The 27,132-nt window shown below is 40.3% G+C and overlaps 4 protein-coding genes across 5 annotated transcripts; 2 read left to right on the top strand and 2 right to left on the bottom strand.

The window, feature by feature from the left end:
* Window positions 1-914: 914 nt before the first annotated feature.
* gtf2h3 (general transcription factor IIH, polypeptide 3) lies at window positions 915-6,597 on the top strand. Its single transcript, XM_012854318.3, is given in 14 exon segments — window positions 915-1,151; window positions 1,262-1,341; window positions 1,664-1,770; window positions 2,963-3,105; window positions 3,297-3,325; window positions 3,327-3,360; window positions 4,587-4,616; window positions 4,703-4,731; window positions 5,341-5,415; window positions 5,499-5,552; window positions 5,661-5,729; window positions 5,814-5,949; window positions 6,029-6,065; window positions 6,192-6,597. Coding segments are annotated over 14 exon segments (903 nt in total). The 5' UTR covers window positions 915-1,141; the 3' UTR covers window positions 6,262-6,597.
* Window positions 6,598-8,110: 1,513 nt separating this feature from the next.
* psmd9 (proteasome 26S subunit, non-ATPase 9) lies at window positions 8,111-11,765 on the bottom strand. Its single transcript, XM_012854319.3, has 6 exons — window positions 11,591-11,765; window positions 11,411-11,510; window positions 9,253-9,446; window positions 9,015-9,116; window positions 8,722-8,810; window positions 8,111-8,570 (listed from the first exon to the last, which is right to left on the bottom strand). The coding sequence occupies exons 1-6, from the start codon at window positions 11,714-11,716 to the stop codon at window positions 8,543-8,545; spliced, it is 639 nt and encodes a 212-aa protein (XP_012709773.2). The 5' UTR covers window positions 11,717-11,765; the 3' UTR covers window positions 8,111-8,542.
* Window positions 11,766-11,917: 152 nt separating this feature from the next.
* LOC105919089 (rab5 GDP/GTP exchange factor) lies at window positions 11,918-24,504 on the bottom strand. Of its 2 annotated transcripts, XR_004932031.1 has the most exons (10): window positions 24,228-24,504; window positions 22,105-22,290; window positions 21,871-21,998; window positions 16,458-16,609; window positions 16,285-16,354; window positions 16,062-16,197; window positions 15,541-15,635; window positions 13,914-14,170; window positions 13,339-13,825; window positions 11,918-11,946 (listed from the first exon to the last, which is right to left on the bottom strand). XR_004932031.1 is itself a non-coding variant. In XM_021311587.2 (9 exons), exons 2-9 carry the CDS (start codon window positions 22,260-22,262, stop codon window positions 13,421-13,423), a joined length of 1,401 nt encoding a protein of 466 aa, XP_021167262.2. In that variant the 5' UTR covers window positions 22,263-22,290; window positions 24,228-24,504; the 3' UTR covers window positions 12,866-13,420. The 2 variants fall into 2 exon arrangements, 1 of the variants encoding a protein (XP_021167262.2); XM_021311587.2 differs by lacking the exon at window positions 11,918-11,946 and having other exon boundaries at window positions 12,866-13,825.
* LOC118564770 lies at window positions 19,589-21,586 on the top strand. The gene is made up of 2 exons (XM_036143756.1): window positions 19,589-20,456; window positions 20,517-21,586. The coding sequence occupies exons 1-2, from the start codon at window positions 19,744-19,746 to the stop codon at window positions 20,929-20,931; spliced, it is 1,128 nt and encodes a 375-aa protein (XP_035999649.1). The 5' UTR covers window positions 19,589-19,743; the 3' UTR covers window positions 20,932-21,586.
* Window positions 24,505-27,132: the final 2,628 nt, after the last annotated feature.

Raw genomic sequence — 27,132 nt, 5'->3', positions numbered from 1 at the left:
TACAATTCAAGTCAACAGTGCCCCACTTTAATATTAAATCTCTTTGATAATCTTAGTAAAGTTACTTATCTAATTGAATGGTTTTCCTGATAATATCCTGATGTGACATGTGAATTTCTCCAATGTGAGATTAATAAATCCTATCTTATCTTATCTTATAAATGCAGTCACTCTGGAAAATGAAAAGGTGGTCACTAGGGCCTTTTTTTTTACATGTCTGCAGAGGTCAATATTTCGATAAACTAATCTCACTAAGAGGTGGATTTCTTAACTTAATTCCCCCTTTTAGTCCCCAAATGTGGGTCATCTCTGTATTTTTAAATTACTTATAAACATGACTCTGTGTTTAACAATTCACTTTCTAACACACATTTAGCCAAACATAATGTATTTTTCTTTAACCACTGTCTTTTCCAGACATTTGAATCCTTTGTTGGACAGTTTCTAATTAGTTCTACAGTCTAACAGTTTTCTTGGTGCAGACTAATCCTTTTATAAGTTGGAAACTGATTTAGAAATTTTCCTCAGCCATAACCAGGGTTCCTGTACTTATGAAAAGTTTAGAAAAGTCCAGAAACCCCCCCCCCCCTTCTTCCATCTTCTAAAGGCCTGATATTGCCCAAGAAATAATGTGTTTTTTACCAACTGAATATCAATCAAAATCTCCAGCAAATGTGTTCATAAACAAAAGAATCCACTTTTGATTTAATTTAGATTTCCTTTAGTTTTAGTTGTTTATTTGAAATGTATGTTTGCGTACTACTATATATTTTTTACTGTCTATTTTTATTCACTGTACATTTTATTTTCTTCCCTTTTCTGACTCGTCTGGTACTATCGTCCACAATCCTCCGTGGCGCCAGGTGGCAGCAGAGCGCTTCGTGCGCTGCAGTCTGACCGGAAGTAGAAGCAGATGCGGCTTGTCGTTCGGATTGTTGTGAGGAGAGAGCTGGTTGTGTGTAGTTCTTCCTCAATGCTGGATAACGTTTTATGAATACTGAGTTAACAGCGTTTATTTATTTCATCTGCTCTCTGCCCGGCGGATGTTATGAAGAAAAGGTGATCTGAGATGGACGTCGTCAGCGGATAAAGCGGGAGGAACATCTTTTCTCCTTTGGTTTCAAACAAATAATTTCACGACATGGCTTCAGGTCTGCCCTGTTCATCACAAATCGCTTATGGTCAAACATTTGCTTTGCCCAGCGGTGGACTTGGCTCGCGTCCTTTGCATTTTGCTGATGTTTTGTAGTGTTTTCTGCAGAGGATGAGGTAAATCTCCTGGTCATCGTGGTGGACGTAAATCCCATCTGGTGGGGTCAGCAGGGTCAGCGCGAGCCAGAGGTACCTTCTCTTTTTTATTTCTGACCGCTCTGAAGGGACTGGGTGACACAGAATATGTTTGAAACAAAGCATTCGGACTAAAGTTTGAGATCTCACAATGCAAAAAGACAGAATTGTGGGTAAACATTGAAACTAATCCTGATCTTAGTCCCTTTTTTTCTGTTTCCATACAGTCCTTATGAGCGTTTGTCATTAATATGCAACACATTTGTGTCAGTAAACAATTAAAACTATTATCTTTGATGATAATATTTGAACACGGGCAGCCTTTTCCATGCCACTGAGAACAGTATCCGCTGTGTTTCTCTGTTTTTTTTTTAAGTTCACTTTGTCCAAGTGTATGGATGCCATCATGGTGATGGGAAACTCCTACATGGCGATGTCGAGGACAAACAAGCTGGCCGTCATCGCCAGTCACTGCCAAGACAGGTAACCACTACTTACAGTCATGAGCTGATGAGATAATAGGGCAACTTCACATCTAACTTTTCCAGACGTCTGAACCATATACCTAGATTTTCCAATCCTACTGTCCAAAAGGTTCATCCATCCATCCGCCTGCTTTTCCGTCTCTGACCAGTGTTTGCAGATACTGCAGACCTTCTTTAAGTCTTTTTGTGGAGAGTACAATCTCTTCTACCACCGTTCCCTGGGGTAGCAGCATCAGAAGCAGTGACTAAAAAAAGCTCAACAAGCTGATAAAGAAGGCTGACTCTGTTCTGGGGACTCCTCTAGAACATCTCGAGATTATTGTGCAAAAGAAGGATTCTTGATAAAATGAAGAACATTACAGACGACTCTGAGCATCCTCTTTATCAAACTCAGAAGTCTGAGGCGTCCTCATATCGGCTGTAATTGTAATATTACAGCTTCCAGCCATGCCCGTCTACAGCAACTCTTTAAAGAAGCCTGTATAACGTGTAATATGATAATTTTACTCGTCCAGCTGCTTCACAGTACACTTATACAGTCACTCAACCCAAAATTGTAATTACTTAATTTCTTGTGAATTAAAATTTTTTATCTAATAGAGAACCTATAAGAGATTTTCTCTTTTATTAATTACAGTCTTTACAAAAAACAGACTCAATAAGTCAAGCCTGATCAGTGCATTTCTGGTTTTATTTACTACATAGTTATTAGGGATGTAACAATACATTGATCCACATCGGTATATCGATTAAATGATTAAAGATCCAATTACATTGATGCAAAATGAAACTATCGATCCATATCGTCATATTTAAGATACGGCTTTATTTTGAAATTCAGGCATGAGTTGATATGAGTATAAATATTAGCCTTAGATGGCCAGAAAATATTGCATCATATCGATCAGAAATCGTAACAGACTTTGTTAGATCAGCAAATATCGCATCGTCATCAATACAAATCGATATAACATCACTTCGTGACAAAGCTGGTGAGTTAAACCCCTAATTATCGTATTATGAATCCCATTTATTTTAGTCTGTTTTACATAGTTGTTGTCATCTTTGCAGAAATGGTGTTAAACCCAAGTTACTACGGCTTTCTTTTTTTTAATGATGTGTTTTTCGTGTTCAATACAAACACGGCAGCTCTGTAATATCAGCCTTCACCGCTCTTCTCTTCCTTCTAGTCACTTCCTGTATCCAAGTAAGAGTTGGAAAAGCAGCGACAGTGGTACGGATGAAGCTTCCTCCAGCCGGGATGGAAAATATGAACTCCTGTCTGTCGCCAACAACCTCATCACTGAAGAGATCAGGAATGTTATGACAAAAAGTGGGTGCAAAGCTCTGGTTTTTACTGTATGTGGTTGAAGCTAATCCAAAGGTTACATGGATTTAGCTGATGGGCAGCTGTTTGGTGCTAATAAAAAAACTGTTGTACCTTTTATCTAGATTTATTTTCCATATATTAAATGATTCACTATTTAACAGTATTGGTGACTGCTGAGTGTCTTCTTCTTACAGCGGAGGTGACAGGGAATTCAACCGACACCCTTGCTGGCAGGATCTCTTGCCAAAGCCCTCTGCTGTATCCTTTCAAGAAAAGAAACCCTGGAAACCTGTTTAATATGGGATTTAAATGACATGTCTTGGTCAAAAATATCATCAAGACTTTTTACTTTTTTTTTTTTACCAGAGATCAATTTAATGCCACACAGATTTTGAGTGATTTTAAAGACTCTGGTCCAAAGATGATAACTTCTGACTTGTCAGAATTTAAAAGCAGAAAATATCGCTGTTAATAAAAAACAAAAACAAATGTTATCATAGAATTTCAACATGGTCTTTGTTATTATGAAATAAGACATAAAAATTGTCAGAATGCTCCACCGCAACATCTCTTGATTATTTTTCCAATAACAAAATCAAACTGTTTGTCCGGCACCGCGGACAGCAGAACATTTACCAGGCAAATATATCATATAGATCGCATTACATTTTCAGCCTTAATTCAGTCTCTCCTCATAAGGTTCTGATGAGGCAAAATTCAGAAGAAAAAAACACAGACGCTAGAAATAATACTGAGTGAGGAGAAAAATTAAAAATAAAGCAAAACGATATTAATGACAGCGATGGTTCCTTTTGTCTGTGCAAAGAGCCGAGCCCAACTTTAGATTTTCCTGCCATGGATGTGGACATCTGTACCATGTTGAACTTCTTTGATAACAGCTGGATTTGCTCTTTGCATTTTTTTAAAGTGGAGCATATAACTGTCTGATTTAGTCTTTAAAAGCAGTGCACACTGGGAAAACCACTTGTGGATGAGCAAGGATGTTATTTAGGAAGTTTTACATAAGACCGTGGCGACATTTAAAGATGGACAAATACGATTTTGGAGTTACTTTCATAATAAATAATTTTATGCACAGATTGACTTGAATGCACCGTGGAATTTAAACACAGCCAGTAAATGCTGCGATGAAGTCTTAGTGGTGGGGAAGCATCTCAATGGGACAACTCTGCTCCACATAACAGTGAAAATTATTTTTGTCAGATCAGAAAAGCATCTTCGGATATCTTGGGTTAAAAAAAAAATGACCCCAGAGCTAATTTCAGTGGCAGAGCAGCACCCTTCAGGGAAACCTGTTCGTTATAGACAGAGATGAATATAAAAAAGTGGCAGTGAATTGCTGCAGAATGCAAACAGTGGGGGAGGGGGGAAACTATGCAACTTTGCTCCTTAGGTGAGAAATGGCTTCAGTTTGTTGAAGTTGGACCCGTTTTGCAAATTGTCCTTAAAACCTTACCACGCAGATATTAACAGAGTCTCAAAAGAGTTAGAAGGTAACGTCTGATTAAACTGGGCTCTGTCTACGCTCCAGTCATTTCTTCTATTATCACGCAACAATTTTACATTTTTATTTCCGTAGTTGGACAGGAGCTCAAGTCCAGGATATTGGTAAGGTCTTATTTTATTTCACACTTGCCTTCGCTTATGTATTCTTTTAGCAGCCGCATGTTCTGTTCATCCCTTCGCCGATTCGTGCTCCCGCGTCATTTTTCCCACCTACTGCCAATTTATGCCCGTCTAACAAATTTCATATTGGTTTGTTTCTTTTGCAAGTTATGTATCTTGATGAAATATACCAATAAATAGTCTTACAAATTTTCAGCCTTAAGGCGGTGGGGTGGTTCCTATCTCCAGTCATTATTGGACAAGAGTTGTTTTGCACACCAGACAGATTGATTGATCTGTTACCACATACATTCATACTTTAGAGCGACCAACGTCACAGTCATGTGTTCAGACAGCTGGAAGCTGCTGGTGGATGGTATTTAGTGGAGCCCCATGACGTTTCCTCCCAGCAGAATAAAGAAAATGACTAAATCAATGGTCGTGAGCTCTAACTTTAGGTGTAGTTAATATGCAACATCCCATGACAGTCGGCTCCTTTTTGCAAGAAGCGTGGTTCAAAAAGGCCGGGGCTGTAACAGGGACAAAATGGCGAAGGGGTGAAACGAGCATCTCCGCCTGGGGCTCATCTTGTGTTTTGCTCGTCTTGGTTAGGTGATCAAAGCAGCAGATGACTGCGCTCTGCAGTACATGAACTTCATGAATGCCATCTTTGCTGCACAAAAACAGGTGAAACTAAATCCCTCCACTCTTTCCGTAATGTAGTTATTCAGCTCATCAGTAAAAACTCTCTATTTGTATATTTTCACCAGAACATCCTGATCGATGCGTGCGTGCTGGACTCGGACTCGGGGCTCCTTCAGCAGGTACATCTTTCACATTTGACAACGGGGAAGGTGTAATAATTGATCAAATCTTTGTAGATATGGTCCAAAGTGGTAACACCAGAACTGATGTGATGTTTTTTTTTCCAGGCTTGTGACATAACAGGAGGCTTGTACCTGAAGATACCACAGAAAGTCGCCCTGGCTCAGTATCTGCTGGTGAGTGTCGCTGCTGATCGGGCCGGTTGCAGTTTTGCAGCAGCATGGAGGTAAAGTCGACCTCTGTGTGTGTTTTGTGAACAGTGGGTGTTCCTGCCGGACTCGGAGCAGCGCTCCCAGCTGGTGCTGCCGCCGCCGGCTCACGTGGACTACAGGGCCGCCTGCTTCTGCCACCGGAACCTCATCGATATCGGCTACGTCTGCTCGGTTTGTTTGTCGAGTGAGTACCGCGCCCGGAAACATCTCCGAGATGCGAAGTTGTGTTTGTGGTGACGATTTTCCTCTCGTTTGTCTTTAAGTATTCTGCAAATTCAGTCCAATCTGCACGACATGCGAGTAAGTGGCTCATTCTGACATTCCCCACCTCTTCAGGGAACGTCTTGTTTCCACTGCAGAGAATTACTGATTTTCACAACTCTTTGTTTGGTTGGCAGTAATGATTAGAAATCTTCTTGTTTTCAGGACGGCCTTTAAAATCCAGCTACCCCAGATGGTCAAACCCAAAAAGAAGAAACTGAAGCAAGCTGCTTGATGACTGTTTTTGTTTCCTTTTTGCGCCGTTTAGTCAAATCAGTTTAGTTAGAAAAAGAATAAGCAGCTCCTGCTCCAAAAGCAACACCTCACCTCGTTACCTTAACATCCTGGGCAAAATGTCTCTGCTGCACGAGCGAAGATTTACCAGAGGATCTTGGTCAAGAGGAATATGCGGGAGATTATTTTACCTTAAACATTCAAACTCATAACTCAACTATTTAGTGACGAACCTCGGATATTTTGCTTTTTTTTTGGGGGGGGGGGGGGGGATCCATTAAAACAATGCAGCTGGGATGTTTTTTTTGTACATAATAAAACTCATGTTTCTATAAAAGTTTGCTTCTTATGTTTATATCTTTTCAGAATTCATAAAGCTTTATTTTTCATCCTATCAAACACTTTGAATTCAACCAAAGGTCACCGACTACAAGAAGATGGCGACGTACTGGACTGTGAAAATAAGAGCATAGATCCTGTCTGAAGTTTACATAAAAGTCATTAACTTCTAAATACAACTTCAATGATTAAAACAAGGATTGGGTTAATAGGTTTAATTTTTTGTAAATTTCTTCCAATTCAAACATTGTTTAACTCAAACATGCTGGAATATTTACATTTAGCCCCGCTAATATTTCCATATTCTCTTTGCAAGTTGCAGGGAAACCACGCACTTATTGCCAGCATCCTGTAGATTCCAACATATTTCTAGCTCAGTGTTTGACTGTTAATCATTTCATGATTGGTGGAACTCATTTAAATATTTTAATTTTGTTGTACAACATTAGCATTAAGCAGAGTCCATTACTTTCATAGGGTTGAGGTCATGGCATCAGTAGCTTGATATTAGTCGATTTAATCAAGAAACTTTTGAATCATCTGACTGGAAACTGCCATCCTCAGATTCAGTATTAAAGGTTTATTTGCATATTTTGATCCTTTCTGGATTCGAGGTAATTCTAGTAAACACCAACTTGTGCATCCAATTCTGCCTTTGTTTGTAAAAAGAATCCATGGTGTACATTGTATATTCAATGCAACCCTCGACAAGAAAGAATCAAAATATAATTAAAAGCCCCTAAACATAGAATTCCTGGCGTTCGATGAGGAAAGGTAAAATTATGAGCCGCACTGTAAACATGCAAAACTTTAATTACTTCAGGTATCGTGAAAAACACCTCCATGTTTTTTCCTTGCAGCAGGAAAAGTTTTGATTGAACTTGGATCAAATATTTGAGCACAGACTGGCTCTCCATTAGAGATATCACCAGAATATTGGATGCTTCATAGCGACCGTGGATGAACGCTGTTGTCTCAGGAAAACATAAACAACCACCTGCTAAATAGTTTTCACCCGTACGCAGTTATTGTGCTGAATGATTTTAGCAGGAATTGTGCAATATGGAAATATAAATTATGAAACTGTGAACATCCCATTAGCTTTATTATGAATAGATTCACATTTTCCTGGAAAGTAGCATTTTTTTAGCGTTTTTATCTCTGATTTTAATGTTTCACACTTCAGGCTCGTGGCTATGTAAACCACAGGTTTGTCTAATCTACAACGGAAAATATAAAACCACCAAGAGCTATTTCCCTCTAAACATCACCATTATAAAAACTAATTTCTCTCAACTGAAGATGAATTAAAAAGGTAAATTTTCACATACAAGGAATCACGGCAAGCAGCCATGTTTAGACCATCTCTGCCTAGAACGGATCTCTGCTATTTCTATAAATAAAAAAGAAAACATATTTTGGTCATAATAATGACACTAATATTTTTTTTCTTCCCGTCACTCCCTAAATTAAACCAACATTCATTTTTCATGAGTCTGTCCAATGAAGACTCCATGAAATTTGTTTATTGCAAAAGTTCATCACTTCATGTAAATCAAAATATTCAGATTTTCTACATCAACATCCTTTATTCAACTAGAAGGATCAAATACACACGTAGGTCAAGAGTTATTGGAGCATCCTATCTGCAACAATATCGTCAACCTTCTTCTGCGCTCTTCAGGGAAAACAAAAGCTTCAAACCCAAAGCCGGCCCATTTCTGGGCATGTCGTACAGACGAGTTTATCCACTTCTTTAGTGGCAGGTTCAGTGGGATCCCCTTTGCCGAAGCAATTTAACATCGTCCATTTTCAGTCAGTGTATGGAGAAAAGGTTTCAGGTTTTCATTACGAAACTGGAAAATGAAAATAAATTCTGCTGTACAGAGTAAAAAACAGAGAATGAGATTCCCAGGTCTACATCTGGTAAAAGGTGATGTGGATTATCGCTGGAGCGGAACGATGTTGCAACTGAAAAAAAACAAGAAAGGATTGTAATTTATTATTCTAATCCCAAGTTATTATGCGACTACCACAAAGCTGATTGTACCAGTATCACTACAGTACAATGCACCCTCCTCTGTGTACATACTGCCCCCCCCTCCCCCTTTTGTTGACTCACCCCAGCAGACCCCTGCCGGACCACCGCCGAGGAGTCAGGCTCATCTGAACCTTTTGGCCACCTCTGATCACGGCGACCCGTAAAGGTTTCTGAAAACAAACATTGCGCTGCTGTCAACGCTAAATAACGGGCATTTTCAGAGAGTAGAATCGTGGTCAAAGCGTACAAGTTTACGTCCTTCTTTAAAAATAAGAGGCAAACAAAATACGAAAACGGCTTCATTCCAACCAACAATCAGCCGCAGGCTCATTAGCACTCGTAACCATTTCTCTGTCAGTATAAATCCAACTTACTCCTTCGCTGTGTTGCACCACAGCGGCAACATTCTGCAGGTTCTGAAAGTTGCCCGTGTTCACAGAGCCAAACTCAATCACTTCGTCTCCCACTTTGAGCCCCTGTGCATAAGAAGAAAAAAAAAAAAATCAATCATTATGCTCAAAGAAATTGGTTCGTAAACATCAACATGAATGACACTCGATGGTTTATCTGATAGCTTTTACGAAGTAGAAAAGAAGAGAAGTAGTCCCTCACAGCTCCAGAGGCAGGCGAGCCATCGGTGACGGCGTCCACTCTAGCAAAGGCAGGAGGCAGAGTGACCTGCTGCTCCATCGCCTCCTCCTGGCCTTCTGCCTCATCGCGTTCCCGCTTGGCTTTCTCTCGAGCGTGCAGCTTGTGCAGGGCGTCTTCTATCTCAGCCATGATGGCTTTGTGGTCATTCTGCAGGCCTGAAACACAAACACAACAATAAGCAATAATCAACCACGCCTGTGTCAGTGCCAAGAAGAATAACAAGGTGCAGCTTAAACCAGGAGAGAAAAAAGAAAGTAATCGGTCACTTGTGTTATTTTACAGCGCTTTGCAAAAGTTCTCACACCGCTTAAACTTTACAACCATAAACTCCAAACAGCTCAGTGAATTCCAGCGTGGTGCCCTGATAGGACGCCACGTGTGCAACAGGCCAGTTGTGAAATGTCCTCGTTGCTAAATGTTCCACGCTCAACCTTCAGTGGGTAATATAACAACATGAAAGTGATTGGAGACAGAAAGTCATGCACAAAGTGACAGGCTACACAAAACAACCAGCGGACGCTAAACCACATGGAGCCAAAAGGTCATCAGCTTTCTGCAAAGCAAGTTGCTACAAACCTTCAAACTTCCTGCGTCCTTCAGAGTAGCTCAAGAGCAGTGAGAAGATAGCCTAATGGATGGGTTTCCTATGGCAGAGAAGCTGCACCCAAGCAGTGTTGTATAGTAACAAAGTAAAAATACTTCACTACTGTACTTAAGTATATTTTGGAGTACTTTATACTTTTCTCGAGTATAAAATTTGTTGATATCTTTTACTTTTACTTCACTATATTTCTGAACTTAATTGCATACTTTTACTCCAATACATTTTCAATGTTTGGTTTAGTTACTCGTTACAAAAAGAGAGAGAGAGACTCACGCACGCAAGTGTTTTGACCCCACCTACTGATTGACTGTGACAAAGTTGGGACTTGCCTGTGCTTGTTCATCACCACCAACAGGATAAGAAGCTGGTTTAGTGGTAAAGCAGGTTGAATTAACCTTATGGTATAGGTAAAGCATCTAATAGCAGAGTCTTAATTTTCTCAACTAAATGATAACCTGCAGGTATATCTATTAGCAGGTTTACCACTTCTTGTAGTTTAACTAAACCTGGTTTATCACTTCACCATGTTCTTAGTATACACCCCCTGGTCTAAATTTTGCCTGCACTTGGTTGTGCACAATTATAAAGTGCATAGCACTGACCTTACTTGAAGAAGGAAAACTGAAAGCTTACAAAAATGTTGTATTTTCTGTCTAAACTTGGTCTAAATTTCTCCTGCACTTGGTTGTTTATATTATTTTAAGTGAATTTGACCTTCAAAGTTTACCAAAATCTAAAAAATGTCATTCAAACAGCATTTGCTTTGTTTTACTTTTTACTTATACTTTTTATTACATTACTTGAGTACATCTATTTTTACAGTAATTTTCATACTTAAGTACAAGACATTTCAGATACTTTAAGACTTTTACTCAAGTAGCATTTCAGTCAGTGACTTGGACTTTTACCAAAGTCATATTTTGGAGAGGTACTTATACTTTTACTTGACTCCGAGATTTCAGTACTTTATACAACACTGCACCCAAGCTTTATGTCACCAAGTGCAATGTAAACTCAGGTGATTCTAAAAAAAAACAAAGCAACTGGACTTGTTTTCCGTAGTTGAAGACGTTTCGCTTCCTCTCCAGGAAGCTTTCTCAATTCAAAAAGTCTGGAGTAATGTGGAGTACCAAGCTATATACCAGCATTTAGAAAAGCAACACCTGTCTGATTGACAGGTGTTTGACATCGAGTGTTTGGTACAGACGGGATTATGGCAATCGGACTCTGGGTCCATTAAGACATGGAGGACAGAGACTGGCCTAGTTTTGGACACGTTTGGGACGGAGAGCAAAGACCATGCCTGCCTGTCCAACATCAGTGTCTGACCCGATAAGAAGAATCTGCTATGGCTGCAAAGGGTGGATCGATATCATAGGGAGACAGAAGAGTAAACACTTTTAAGCAACGTTGTGTAGACCAAGCTCAGGGAGACTGGATGGAAAGTGTCAGCCAAAAGCAACGATCACAGATTTCGGTCTTTGAACTACCAACTTTCAGCTGTCACCTGCTTACACGAAATATTGTGCCTGGCGTCCCTGACGGTGTACAGGTTAACATCGGCTCGGGGGTAACCCTCCGCGTCAACCAGGGGACCCTCAACTCCGACACCTTGCTGTAAACAAGAGGAGAAACAACGTTCAGCAGCTCCGCCTGATAATAAACCCTGATTACTAAAATCCGCCTCCAGCTTACATCTTCCAGCACGTCGTGATACGCCTTTATCTGCTCTTCAATGTCATCTTTCTTTTTAATAAGGTTCTTGACATCGTCCATTGTTATTTCGGAGCCCTCGGCTCTGTTTTCTCCCGTCATCTTCATGGCTGCTAGCTGAGCTCAGCTCTTCCGGCTACAACAGGTCCAGTGACGTCAGTTCCGGTGCAGCGCCCCCAAGCGTCCACGTGGCAACGTTGCCAAAGTGTAAAATCTTTTACCCATCCATCCATCCATCCATGTTCCAAACCGCTTTATCCCTCATGGCGAAAACATACATACACACACACACACACACACATATATATATATATATATATATATATATATATATATATGCTGCATCTGATCAGCAGATGTTATGATGCTCTGCTTTTCTATGAGTAGGCTATGAGTAGCCTTCTTTTAAATAGCAAGTACTGCACACAAAGTGAGATGTTATGTTACTTATAAAAATTGCAACATCTACATTATTTTACAAACTCAAACACTGTATGAATTGAACATTTTTTTGGAAGTTTTGTTTTCTTGGGAATCACTGTATCGTTTATATGTAGGGTAGAACCCTTAATCCAGTTGAGGATCATTCAGATGTGGGTGGTAATTTACGTTCAGGTTTCCTAGAGTGATTTATGTTAAGATAAAAATAGACAGGTTAAAATGTGTGTATATGATGATAATGATTTGTGATATTAGAGACTATACAAAATCTATCAAATTTGTATATTTAATTGCTTACCATAAATAAATTACTTTGGCCCCTGGATCACCATGCTTTCCAATATACTGTGGCACCCGGGGCAATCTTACATCAGGGCCTTAATCGATGCACCATTTCTCTTCTGAACAGTATCTGCAGATCCATTTATTTAGAGGAGAACCCAAGGGCTTCCGGTTAACTATCAACATTAATGGCCTCACCAATTATACTCCTGACTGCCTTTATCTTGAATCCACCTCAACTACTGTACATCAGCAGGATGTACGCTAGACTATTGGGTCTTTATATTCTACTAGACTTAAAAAAAAATTGATCTTGTTAAAAAATAAAAAAAAATAAAGAGACTGACCTTCATTCTCAGACTGTCGGCTCTGCGGCATTTACTTTGATCATAAACTTTACCAGGACAAAAATGGCCAAATCTGGTCAAAGGTCAAACTCAAACAGTCACACACAACAAATTACGAATCAATCAACTTTATTCCATCATTTGATTCAATTATTGAACAAAAATATAACTCTGTAGCTTTTTTTTCTCATAAATCCTTTAACTGTAAACATCTTTCTTGAACACTATCACAGCTGGAAACATGTTACAAATTGTGTCACACAAAACCGGAGAAGGAATCGTTTTATAAGTTAGACAGCTCTGAGAGACGCCGTCACAAACACCCCCTTGTAAACTTGTAGTGGTCGACACTAGTTCACATTTTGACCTGTCACCATAAAGTCATAGCGGTATACAAATGTAAGGGAAGATATTTTGTGCTCAGCACCTTTAAGTGTTGTATGAGAAAGTGTCTATATGTTAGTATATCTTTTAAACTAAACTGGAATGTGTAATAATTTAAGTTAAAATAATTCGATAAAGGTATTTAAGCCCTTCATAGAGGCCTCGGGACAAACACGCCTTTAGTTTCCACCTGGAGGTTTTCCTTCATCTTATAAAGCGCCTCTCTGGTTTGAAACTAGTGCAAATCTCTCAGTGGAATGTAGGTCTCATTCGTCCATATATATATATATATTTATATATATTTATGTCTGTTAGTGCTGATCATTAAGCACCACACCTGGGGTTTCTGGTACCTGAGCTAACAGAGTGTTTCTTCTGGAGCTTCACTGTCACCGTTAGGCTGCTGTTGGTCCACCCTTAGCTGGGATCCTTCCTGAGCTGAGGAGGAAACCACCTGGGAGGCCTCAGCCTGAGCCGTTATCGCCTTCTGTACTTTGTCGAACTGGCTCGTTGCCTCGTCCAGCTGTGAATTAACTACCTGGACCCACTTCTGCAGCTGCGTGTTGAGAGCATCCACATCTTGGTGCAGCCTCTGCTGCCTTCCTTGCAGCTCTTCCAACAGCTTCTGCGTGTTACCGGCCAGCTGCTGCCTCTTGGTCAACGCAGAAGGAGCACGCTGACCTCGCATGTAGCCATCGAACTCCTCTGCGCTGAGGTTGAGCGCTGCTCCATCCAGCTTTTCGATGAAGGCCACCGCACAGGACTAAAGCAGAGGACATAGACACGGGCTTGGGTTATCTCGCCGAGCCAGCGCGGTACGAAGGACGAGCGCTTTTTCGAACGCGACTCACCAGGTTCGTGAAGTAGTAGCCGCTCTCTCCGGCCATGAGGCTGTGAGGGAGACCGAAGCGAATCATGTACTGCATGTTAGAGTGGAGGCGAGGCGGGTTGGCTTTCAGCACCACATACACCAGGCTGGTGAGGAAGTCATCGGCATTAGCGGGCTCGTTGTTGGAGGTGGAGAGCGCTTCAAAGATGTGCTGACTGCATTTGGACACACAAGCAAGCTTGTCCTGCGGCGCTCGCTTGGCATCCATCTCTATTATGGCTGATTTCAATAAAAAGAGAGAAATCAACCAAGACAATGATTTAGAATAGTGGTTCCCAACTTTAACAAGAATGTCAATACTGCACAAACATTTTAAAGAGGCGTTGGACTTTTTTTCCCTTCATTTTTTGTGTTACATGTAAACAAAAACCATTATAACTATTGAAAATTTGATTTTCCGACATGCAAGTAAGGAAACGTAAACAGAAAGAATCTCTTAAATGTAGCAGTCTCAGCTTTAAAAAATCTAATCTGGCTGCTGTTCTTGTAAAGATAAGATAAGATAAGATAGTCTTTATTGATCTCACAATGGAGAAATTCACTCGTCACATCGGCTCATACAAGAAGGTGCAGAGTAGGGAAGGTGCATTCAGTTATATACAGTGAATCTTCATATATACAATGGATCAGAAAGAATACCAAAAAATACAAAAAAGGAAATAGGAATGGGCATATGATGTCTCATTTACATTCTTAGTGGTCTATATATATATATATATATATATATATATATATATATATATATATATATATATATATATATATATATATATATATATATATATATATATATATATATATATATATATATAAATAAATAAACATATCTATATACTTAAATATATACATATATCTATGCGCCTACTTACATACGCACCTACGCGTATGTATGTGCATATACATTGTATACATTTGTACATACATACATACATACATACATAAAATACAGAGATGGCTGCAGTAACATTTACTAAATAAAAATATTTACGCTTCTGACTATATTTCAGCAGTACAAGTACACCCTCTATTTGTGATCATGTTCCTTTAGTGTATGAATGCATAAAACACAGAAAAATGTTATTAGCTTGTATCGCTAATGGCAATTAGCATGACCATGTGTGCAGCATGAGGCAAATCCACCCATTTTTTTTTTTTACATAGATTGGCACATAGAGCATGGATAAACTGGATTTATGTCATTCCTGGATTTAAATCATGACCTCAGAGCCAAATGGATAGCAGAATAAGTAGACATCCCCACTATTTATGTGGTTTCCAGATCTCAAAGGTAGTTTTTTTCCCCACTGCACATCTCTTGTAAGCAAAAACCAATGTGCTTGACTTGCTGTTCTGATGGTTATTTTTGCTTGATTAGCTCTATACTACAGCCAATGTAGTTTTATTGTACCACAGTTTGAAAACCATTGACTATTTCTAAGCCCTCACCTGTCCTTAACCTTATATAGCAGCTTTATGCATCGGGAAATAAATATTTAAACAAGGAGTTAGACCAGAAAATACTTTTATTCAAGTTAAAGACTGAAAGCTTCCCAAACTCCACAATAAAGTCCACAAAAGAGGTAGATCACCTGTTATGGCAGGCAGGAAGGGGTCGCCTGAGACTGGAGTCTTTTCATCTGGGAAAGGTACACTCAGCATCTGTGGTGTGACCCAGTTTAAGGAGCTGAAAAGGAAAACTGTCAATGAGAAACAGGACACGACAGCCGATGCTTCACAATTTACAGTTTAAAATTCTCACACATTTCTAGACTCAGATCTGGCAACCTAGCTTCATGCATGCAGAAAACACTGCATGGATGACTGGTTGGAAAGGATCATCTGATTCAGGACTACGCTAACTTAGCTTTTCACACTTATAAGGAACCAGAACTTAGGATCTTACTAGTTTATATTTTTATTTAGCAGAAAACAATGTTGAAGGAAGAGTCCCTTTTTCTACATTCTATTCTGCTTTTCAAAACGGATCCAAACCTGAAGACTACTTCATACCAATTTCATCCTTTTTAACCCTGAGTTTAAAACTATTGAAGACGTGATCGTTGCTCATTAAATAACGTGCTGAGATATTGATTTTTTTTAACAGCGTTACCGTATTCGCCGCTGGAGAGCCAGGTCCTTCTGTTCGTCGTCGCAGCTGTCGTGGCAGAAAACCCATTTGTGCAACCGAGTCATTATGAGCTTCTCTACGTGCTCCATTATCTGAGTGACCTGCGCCTCGGGAAAACCTGAAGGCAAAAGGTACGATTTAAACCTCCTTCCTCTCAGTTTAGGAGAGAGCAGGTGGGAAAATCGCTGGAGCAATCTGTACTCACTTCGAAAATATTCAGCAAAAGACTGATAGAAATCCTGCACAAGGTCCGACTGCTTCTGTATCGGCAGATCCTGAAAATGTCGTCAGTCTTTGATCAGGATGTTACGTTTTTGGTTTTGGTCTTTTTTTAAAAAGGAGCAGTTATAAGTGATAGACATTTATGGGAACAATTACATGATACGCCTCCATTGTGTTGAGGAAAGCTGTGCAGCGGGACTGCAGACGCTGAGACGATGGACTCCGGAGGATCTTTAGAAAACCCGTGAAGTCGCCGGGCTCAAGGCTCTCGTAGGCTTTTAAGATCTTTGCGTGACTTTCTGAGGTCTCTGCAAAGACAAAAAGTGGATCTAGGTAAAATAAGTAATACACAGAGACTGACATCATATACAAGATTGTTTCTGCAGCTTGAGAAAATGCACGCAAGGCTAACAACTTACAAACTGGTTTAGCACAAGAGTCACCACATGGAGGAGTTCGCTGTGCCTCGCAAAAGTTGTTGTACTCCTTAAACTTTAGCTTTCTTTAAGCTACAACTACAAATTTCAGTGAGAATAATATTGATCTGTTTGGTCAACAAGCAAAACGCTTTATGAGGACAACCAACCATCCAGAACACCCTGAACACACTGATACATTAAAGAATTAGTTTTGTTCTTTGACAATGTATTTTGGGAAAAATGGTTTAGTTTTAAACTAAGAGCAACATATATGCTCGTGTCTGTTATGTTGCTCACATTAAACTAAGAACCACATGTGTTATTTTGTTATAACTTGTTTTAACTTGTGGTGGGAACCTATGACAATGTGTTGTGGGAAAGACTGATTCTGTATTCCTTATTTTGCTTATATTTGCGCTATTATCTGAGTTTACAATATTATTTTGCTTCACACACTGCTGAGATGCTGGGAACGGTTTTTGTTTTGGGAAATGGGACGAACAGCTCAGATGGGAGGGAGAAGTGGCCCCTCTCGCTCCCATCTGATACTTTGTTTATTGGTATAAAAGGGAGGGGACCGCCCTCAGTCGTTGAAGTCAGCCGTGGGTTGTATGGACGCCCGGCCGCGTGAATTGTGCTCTAACCGGACTGACCGACTTCCCAGTCCCGACCATGGTAAGAGATGGAACAACACGCCTGTTTGAAAGCTTGCCAGGCTTTAAGTGCGTGCTACTTTGCGTGTGCGAAGTGCTTGCTGTTTTGTGTTGCTGTGTTCTGTGGGGAATAATAAATGTTTGCCTTATATTCTAACAGAAACAGTGTTTGAGTCCTTATTTGTGTTTGCCGATCTCTCCCGATCCTGAAATAAACATTTCATAAAACACCATTCTGACGGAAAACACGGCGGTGGCGGGATCATGCTTTTCTTCAGTAAGGACGTGGGGGCTGGCCAGAAGCTACGAAAAGATGGACGGAGAAACAGAAAATCTGTTCCCTAGGTGGACCTTTGCTTTTCAGCAGGTAAACAACCCTAAACATTCAGCTGGTAGGAAAGGTTTAAGGCTTTTAGAATGGCCTAGTCAATGTCCAGACCTAAATTCAGCGGAGAATCTGTGGAAAGACTTGCCATACCATGCTACTTTTATTTATAAAGCACTTTACAATAACGAAGGGCAACAAAGTGCTGTACATACAACTGAAAATCACAGCACATTTAAAATAAACAGACAAATAAAACCCAGACAAGCTTGAAAACTGACGCTCATCTAATCTGACCCAGCCGCTGCTAGTCCCTACAACAGCGGCACAATGTATTTAAACACGGTCGACATAGCAAGATCAGTGTGTGCAATATCTTTTTGATAATTTAACACTTCCCAATTTGTTGATTTATCACATGAAATACCCACAAAACACAGAGATGTTTGTCGCTGTCACACTGAAGAATATTGAGGGAGGCAAATACTTTAGGGAGGCACAGCGTTTTATCTATCAGACGATAAATGAGAGACTATTTTAATCACAACAGAAGTTCACAACAATTTGAGGTCTTAAACAATAAAACAGCTCTGCAGATTCTCCAGATTTATGCCTGATGGATTAATCGCCAATAACTTTTGCCCTAAAACCTTTGTTCATTTCCTTACAGTTAAAACCTGTCATATCTGACTATTTAATGATGAGAGAGCCTGTGATGGCCACACCTGCAGCCACACAGTCGGTAACCTCACAAACCACTTTTTCACTTTAAGTTTGCACATACTGTATACATACGTTAATTTGTTTGGTTTTTAGTGTGGCAATGTTGAAGTACATCAGTTCCAATTGTAGCGCGCACATTTGGTTAACTTTTGTATATTTAATTTTGTTACATGCTTAACATCTGTTTGTTTTCTTTTTTTGGTGTTGTGGGGAGTGCCTTCAACTGGGCTGAAGCAGAGGACTCTGGCTGGCACACTCCAATCCCTGATTGACTCACTGATTGGGTGGTACCATCTGGAGTTCCACTAGGGGGGAGAAGACCATGGAGTCCTTATTTTAATTCTGTGGCATAATCTTTCTTTTGCTTTTGTGATTTATTTATTTTGCTAATTTTTAGTTATTAGTCATTTAAGTTTAATCCTTAAACCAACTGTGTTTAGTTATCTTTGTTGTTGCATAGATGTTCCCTTTCCCTCTTCCTCAGTGTTAGTCTGGTCTGATCAGCCAGTATTTAAGCCCCCTTTGTTTGTTGTATGTCAGGTCAGTTTGTTTGTTTGAGCAGTTAGTTTGAGGTTTTTGTTATGTTTAACTTTGATATTTTTGGCTTGAGTTAGCTTCTTTATTTGACCTCTTTTAAGGGCCCTATAATTATTGTTTGAAATTTTTGTTACTTTGGGGAAATAAAACCCAGTTTTTTGAAAGTTACAACTGTGTCCTCATGCTTGACCGGCTCGGTCCCTCACACATGGTGGCAGTGGTGGGATATGCCAGTTGAGGACACAGTTTTTTTTGTTTTGGACAGTTTTTTTTTTTTTTTTCAAATTTTTTGGCCCTCTTTGACAATGCACCGTGGAGCCAGGAAGCATAAACCAGAGACCCAACCATCAGAGGAGCCATGTGCTGGAGAAGAGGAACTGGAGGCTGGAGCTTCTGCAATGGCAGCAGACACTGGGGGTGAAGATGTGACAGAACCAACATTGAGGGACTTGACTGGGATCTTACAGGCATTTATGGGTCTGCAGGAGGCCCGGGAGGTAAAGTTAAACCAAGAGCGGCAAAAACAGGATCAACGGTTTAAAGCCCTACAACATCAGTTTCAGCTCCTGCAAATGGAAGTGCAGGCCCGCACATCTCCACTCCCTGAGCCCTCTCCAAATGATGCAGGACCGGAGGAGGATGACATTGAGGACGTCAAGAATGCCCAGGCGACATCTGCATCAGTCAGGATATCTTCAGGTCAGTCACAATTCTCTCTGGAGCCGAAGTTACAAAAACTGACAAGTGATGATGATATTGAACATTTCCTTGTTACGTTTGAGAGAATGGCAGCTGCCTGTAGATGGCCGAAAGCAGACTGGGTTTTTCACCTCATTCCTCTCCTGACTGGAAAGGCAAGGAGTGCCTATGTTCATATGGATGTAGATGAGACACACAATTATGATGATGTGAAAACAGCCATCTTAAAGAAGTATGACATTAATCCAGAAACGTACCGACAAAGGTTTCGTTCCCTGTATGTTTATCCTGATGAGAGCCCTAAAGAACTTTATGTGAGGCTGAAGGAATTGTATGGGAAATGGATTTTACCCAGAGGTAAAACCGTGGAAGAAATTGGTGAAATGTTGATTATGGAACAATTTCTGAGAATGTTGTCCCCTGAGCTCCAGGTGTGGATAAAAGAGCATGATCCAAAATCTGCTGCAGAAGCTTCGACCCTCGCAGATGTGTTTGTGGCTGCTCGCAGGAAGGGACAGCCATGGAGTAATGCCTCATTTAAAGATAAGAATGCCTGCAAGCCAGCATCATCTCGGCACCACCAGGGTTCAGCAACAGGTGGGAGTAAAATCTCAAGAATTGAATTGCCTGCCAATTTTCCTAATAAATTTAGTAAGAGACTTCCAGTTTGTTATCTATGTGGTCAGGAAGGGCACACTAAACCTGTGTGTCCACAAAACCCCTTAAAACTGACCCAGATGTGCTTGGTACCATCCCAAGACTCAGATATAAAAGAAAGGGGATCTTTAACAAGAATGACCACAGTAAAAATCAATGGAAGAAGACTGAAGGCCTTGATAGATACTGGCAGTGCTCAGACTTTGGTTCACAGACAATTTATACCAAGTGGCGTGCATACTTATGATACCATCTCAATCTGTTGTGTGCATGGGGAGGAGAGGCCTTACCCTACTGCTGACATATTTATTGAAGTAGGTGGACAAGCCTATTTATTGAAAGTAGTTGTGGCTGATGCCTTGCCCTTCCCAGTAATTTTGGGTGAAGACCTGCCAGTGCTCAATGATTTGTTAAAACCAGCAAAGGACTGTAATGTGGCTATTACGAGGGCCAAAGCTGCAGAAGTAAATGAACATCTTCCAACTTTGAGTACCTTACCTTTCTTTGACGCTGACGTGGAGACTGATCCTGGGAGATCTAGGAAATCACGGAATCAACGAAAGCAAGAAAAGTTCAGAGGTCCAGTACATCCCTGGGAAAGAAAATGTGACTGCTGACTTTCTCTCTCGCTGTCCTAGCGGCAGTTTCCAAGAGGGGGGGAATGTGATGGCCACACCTGCAGCCACACAGTCGGTAACCTCACAAACCACTTTTTCACTTTAAGTTTGCACATACTGTATACATACGTTAATTTGTTTGGTTTTTAGTGTGGCAATGTTGAAGTACATCAGTTCCAATTGTAGCGCGCACATTTGGTTAACTTTTGTATATTTAATTTTGTTACATGCTTAACATCTGTTTGTTTTCTTTTTTTGGTGTTGTGGGGAGTGCCTTCAACTGGGCTGAAGCAGAGGACTCTGGCTGGCACACTCCAATCCCTGATTGACTCACTGATTGGGTGGTACCATCTGGAGTTCCACTAGGGGGGAGAAGACCATGGAGTCCTTATTTTAATTCTGTGGCATAATCTTTCTTTTGCTTTTGTGATTTATTTATTTTGCTAATTTTTAGTTATTAGTCATTTAAGTTTAATCCTTAAACCAACTGTGTTTAGTTATCTTTGTTGTTGCATAGATGTTCCCTTTCCCTCTTCCTCAGTGTTAGTCTGGTCTGATCAGCCAGTATTTAAGCCCCCTTTGTTTGTTGTATGTCAGGTCAGTTTGTTTGTTTGAGCAGTTAGTTTGAGGTTTTTGTTATGTTTAACTTTGATATTTTTGGCTTGAGTTAGCTTCTTTATTTGACCTCTTTTAAGGGCCCTATAATTATTGTTTGAAATTTTTGTTACTTTGGGGAAATAAAACCCAGTTTTTTGAAAGTTACAACTGTGTCCTCATGCTTGACCGGCTCGGTCCCTCACAGAGCCTTTAATAAGATCTTCACTATTATTTTTTATCTCTCAGATAAATTAACTATTGTCGAACTAAAACATGTTCAGCAGATGATGCTGGAACAAAAGGCGCGCCTAAGACCGAGCCAGAGCCTCTTAGAAGACCGACCTTGAGCTTTCGGAGGTGAAGAGCTGCCCCAGAACAGCCTCCTCACAGTGTTTATCCGTCTCCCCTTCTCGATGTTTTTCTTCTCCTCGAACTTGGAGAACGTGGGGGGCACGCCATCACTGCTGGGTCTGCGAGGAGCGACGGAGACAGGAGAACCATGCATGTAAGACAAACCAGAATCATCGTTTTGAACAGAAAACCTGACGGTGAGAAGCAACTGAAGCGTCCGCCCACCTTGTGTCTTGTCTTTGCGATCCAGGTGGACGTGATCTTTCTCTCCAGCACTTGGAGCAGAAGCCTTTCCAGGCTGGGTTTCCGTAATACCCACAGGCGTTCTTACAAAGCAGCTCCTCCTGAGAAACTCTGAGTCCTCTTTGTTTTTCTGTCCACATAATGGAGCTCTCTTCGATTTCCTTAACCCTGATTGGTCGATCACAAAAAAGGTGCGTTAAGCCAATCAGACGGCAAAAGAGTGACAGAAATCAACATTTAAGCTCCATACTAGGGACTCCTACACATTTTTCTATATTGTTCCAGATTAAAATTTTGATTTTTCTTGCACTCAAAAGATGGATGGAGAGGGGAAGGGATCAAGAGATGGAGGGATGGATGGAGTTATGGGACAGGAAATAAATCTGGAAACACAAACAGTTCTCCATATTTTTAGTTTCTCTATCCTTACTTACTCTGGGAAAACAACGGTTATATTTGTGCTTTCTCCTATGCCCTGGGGTTTGTGTTTGAATAGGACAGCTTTATTAACTCGGATAAAGTAAAAAAAGATGTAGAAAGACAGAATAAACCTGCCCCAGATACCACAGTAAGATGAAAAACAACCAAATTCAGACATGTCTCCCATTGATTTAGCAGCTGACTAAAGATTTCTGGGCTGTAATCTAACTTTAGAGTTGGAGACAAACAAAAAACAACGTGTGCTTCAGCAGGTTTAGGGAAACTAAGACTTGGAACCATTTTCTCTATTAAACCAAAAGAAAGCTTAACATTATGACTAGCGGTGAACATTTTGTTCCAAAACAAAAAATTATAGATGTTGCAAACCTTTTTCCTACTAACTGCAGACTCTGTCTGTACTCGGGGCTTTCCATAATCCCTTGGAGAGTTAGATTTGCCCAGTTATTGTGTTTATAAAATCTCATAATCTCATTACACAACCCGCAAATTCAACAATGTGTATTGGCTCCAATTCACAGTTTGCCAATTTAGAAAATCCTTGAAATGTTTCATTTATTTCATGAATTCAATTCAAAAAGTGAAACTAATACATACACAGAATCTCAGGTCATTTTGATAAATACGTCTAACAACAACTGAAGCTCCAAAACGTAGTATCTCAGAATATGCAAACATAAGATCAATTTATGCTTGTGTCCTACATGATCATGGGAAAAACATGAGCGCTGTTCAGCAGTCACTGACCCCCTCAGTGAAAAAAAAAAGCTAAGAAAGGAAAGGAAAATTTTGGAGCACTTCATGCTGACAAGCTTTATGACAAGCTGCTGATTTCATTTTCCAGCAGGACTTGGTACCTGTCGACACTGCCAAAGGTACCAGACCCTGGTTCAATGACCACGGGGGTACTGATTATCACACTGATCTGATCAGAACCCCACAGAGAATCTCTGGGCTGTTGTCCAGAGGAAGATGAGAGACACCAGACCCAACAAGGCAGATGACCTGAAGGCAGCCATCAAAGCAACCCGGGCTTTCTGAACACCTGGCAGAACCACAGACTCATCTCCTCCACGCCACGCCGCACTGATGCAGTAATTCATACAAAATCAGCCACAACTAAATATTGAGAGTATGTACCCTACAGTACAGTGCATTCTTTTTAGTGGTTCCACATTTCTATTAGTCTTATGCAACATTCTAATTTATCAAGAGACTGAATAGAGGGGTTTCATTAGCCTAAATCTGAATAGATTAAAACAGAGATAAACAGATTACATTGAATTATTAAAATAAATCAACTTTTTGATGACATAATTACCGAGGCGCACCTGCACACGTAGCTTCTAATGGAGCAGAAAACAGGGGCGACGCGGCAAGTTTACAGAAAGTTTGACATTATTCAGCGACATTTCACACTATCAACAAACTGGCCAGGTTGTTGTAGAAAACTGAACACATTTAACACGGCGTCTCTCTACAGCAGCTTAAAACTCCAGGGAAACTCCTGTTGACAGAGAGTTGGCGTTAGCCCTGTTAGCTAGTCCCTAGAGTCCGGGGCGGCTGACCGTCAGCTGACAGCGGCCCCGATGCTAATCCCGGCTAACTCCAAATAAATATTTGCATAAAACTATCAGTAAATCTGTGTATAAATAACTTCTGCTCACCTGTCAATGACCAAGCGGACAAATCATCCCAACCTTCAGCTTTCTTCACCTAAACAAGAGTTTCTCCACTCTCTTCTGTCATAAACTGTTCATAATTTATTGGATCTCAGCAACAACCTTTTAAGAGGTCGATTGATGGCACAGACACACACAAAAAAATCCCTAAACTATAGGAAATACTACTAAGAAACCGTGGAAGATTAAGGGAAAAGTTGAGGAGTTCTGACGCAGTGAGAAGTTCGACCACCTCTGAAACCTGTGGAACCGGAAACACGTAGGCGGAAACGGTGAGAAATTCGAGACACTTCAAAGTAAAAGCTGTCAAAATAAAACTGGTGAATGTCGCAAAAACACAAAGCAAAACAAAACAAAACAAAAATAATCAAAATGTGGAAAAAGCGAAAAGAGGTAGTTGTATGTAGAGATGGTTTTACACATGTACACAAAAGGATAAATAAGTTATCAGCTGGGGTGTCTGGCCACTGTTCAGCAGACTGACTGCAGCAGGGAAGGAACTATTCTGGTGGCGTGAGGTCCTGGTCCTGATGGAGCAGTTTTTTGCCAGAGGGGAGGGACTGAAACAGTCTGTGTCCAGGGTGAGGGGTCAGTTCAGTTGCAATCCTGGCTACACGTTTCCGGGTCGTGGATAATCCACTGCAGTTCAGCCGTGTTCCTGGCTGTGGTTGTAGAAAACCACACTGTGACAGATGAGTGTGAAAGAACTCAATGATGGCGGAGTGGCGGGTCCATTGATGGTCCAAGGATCAGAGACATGTATTTTTTTTGTTTGTTCACTTTTTTATCCACCAAAATTACAACACAACTCCCTTTCCCATAGAAAATAATGCATCTTTATGGCTATATACAGTGTCCTACCAGACTGGGGTCTGTCTTAGCTCATATTCAGCCATAAATGATTTTTATTTTAAAAAGTAATTTTATTTACCATTGAGACTGCTTGACAGTCACAAGAGGATGGGAACCTGTTTGATTTTTTTTTCCTTTTAAAAAACAGAATACCAATTTCAACAGTATCAAGAAACAATTTATAACTACATAACATAGAGGAACATATGAATGGAATATTATCCATTTTAAGTGATATCCAATCGTGTATATCAGAACAGAAATTTTAAGATAGACACGAGAAAAACAGTTGATCAATGGTTCCTCAGTTGTTTTACTGAATTAAAAGGCATCTACTATGTGAACCATTTCTTTTTTTTAAAAAAAAGGCAACAGGATGTATTTGGTATAAGATTTTGAATTGAGTTTCCTTGACTGTAGGAGAAAGTTCTAATTTTATAAATCTAAAGTGAATTTTGTTCAGGATTGTTGTTCATTCACATGGTTCTCATGCAAAGCTGGGGGATAATTGCTCTTGGTGACTTGTTGAAAATTGCCACATCACTTTCCTTCCCAATCTATGAACTGAATGGGTGTTGGGATGACTCTGGGAAGAACTCCTACAAACTATTTCTCTGGTGTTTTTCACCCATTTCCCAGGGGAGACTGATCAGTTTCAGGTTTCACCTCCACTTGCAGCATGCATGCGCCGAACATATTTCTTTAAGGAGCTTGTGTTCTGTTATAAGGTCTCTCACGGATAGATTTAAAGTATCCATTTGTTTTCCTTTTATTTCCACAGAGTTTGCTTCAAATTTTTTATCGAAGCTTTTCAAAAGTTTGGTCTGTTCATCTTTGTCACCAAAGAGGGTCTGCACTGCTTGGAGGATTGCTATATCTCTCTTCTCATCCACGTGTGTGTCCACCATGCAGTTTATTGACTTTTGAAAATTTTCCTTCCTTAGAGTACTGAGCCGCCATCTCAAAATCCTCTTCCTCGTTGCTAATAGCATTAGCTTCCAGCGAAGCCATGCAGTCCTAGTCATGGTTATTGTCCATGATAACAACTTCAGCCCACAAATCCAAATAAATTGGTTAGAACAAGAAATTTGCAAACTCAATAAAAATAGTACGGAATTGTCTAGCTCAGTTTAAAATAGAAGACGGTATAGCTACAGGCCTTGAATACATCACCTTTGCTATACAACTTTTATTACACCTTTTGGTCGTTATTATTTTAAACGGCTACCCTTTTGGTATAGCTTCTGCCCCTGAGCATTTCCAGAACAGAATGGTAACAGAGGTTACAGAGGGACTAGATGATATAGTTTGCCACATGGACGATGTGTTAGTGTGGGGGAGAACACAGGAGGAGCATGATGCTCGTCTGCATGCCGTTCTTGGAAAGATTCAAGAAGCCGGTATTACACTGAACATTGATAAATGTGATCTTTCAAAGCAGAGTGTAACATTTTTTGGGCCACATTATCTCCATCAATGGAGTTGGTCCAGATCCAAATAAAACAGAAGCTGATGAAGGAACCAAGAAATGTTAGTGAACTAAGAAGTTTCCTTGGAATTGTTAACCAGCTGGGTAAGTTTATTCCACAGTTAGCAGAGCGAGACAAGCCTTTAAGGAATCTCTTGTCAAAGAAAAATTGTTGTATATGGGGAGTTGATCAGGCCAGAGCATTTGAAGAACTGAAAGAGATGCTTTCATCCTTGCCAGCGTTAGCCATGTATGATACTAACCGGGAATGTAAAGTTTCAGCAGATGCGTCAACTTATGGTCTGGGGAGTGTGCTGCTTCATAAATGGGGTCAGGAATGGAGACCTGTTGCATATGTGTCACGATCTCTAACACAGAGTGAGCAGAGATACTCACAAGTGGAAAAAGAAGCTTTGAGTCTGACCTGGGCTTGTGAAAGGTTCAGTAATTATCTCATTGGCAAACATTTCCACATGGAGACTGATCATAAGCCACTTCTGAGTCTGTTGAGTTCCAAGATGTTAGATGCTCTTCCACCACGTATTCAGCGCTTTAGAATGCATCTCATGA

This window comes from Fundulus heteroclitus, chromosome 12 (assembly GCF_011125445.2).
Source record: "Fundulus heteroclitus isolate FHET01 chromosome 12, MU-UCD_Fhet_4.1, whole genome shotgun sequence".
NCBI lineage: Eukaryota > Metazoa > Chordata > Actinopteri > Cyprinodontiformes > Fundulidae > Fundulus > Fundulus heteroclitus.
Note: the sequence above shows the minus strand (reverse complement) of the source record. Positions and strands in the feature narration are given on the sequence as shown.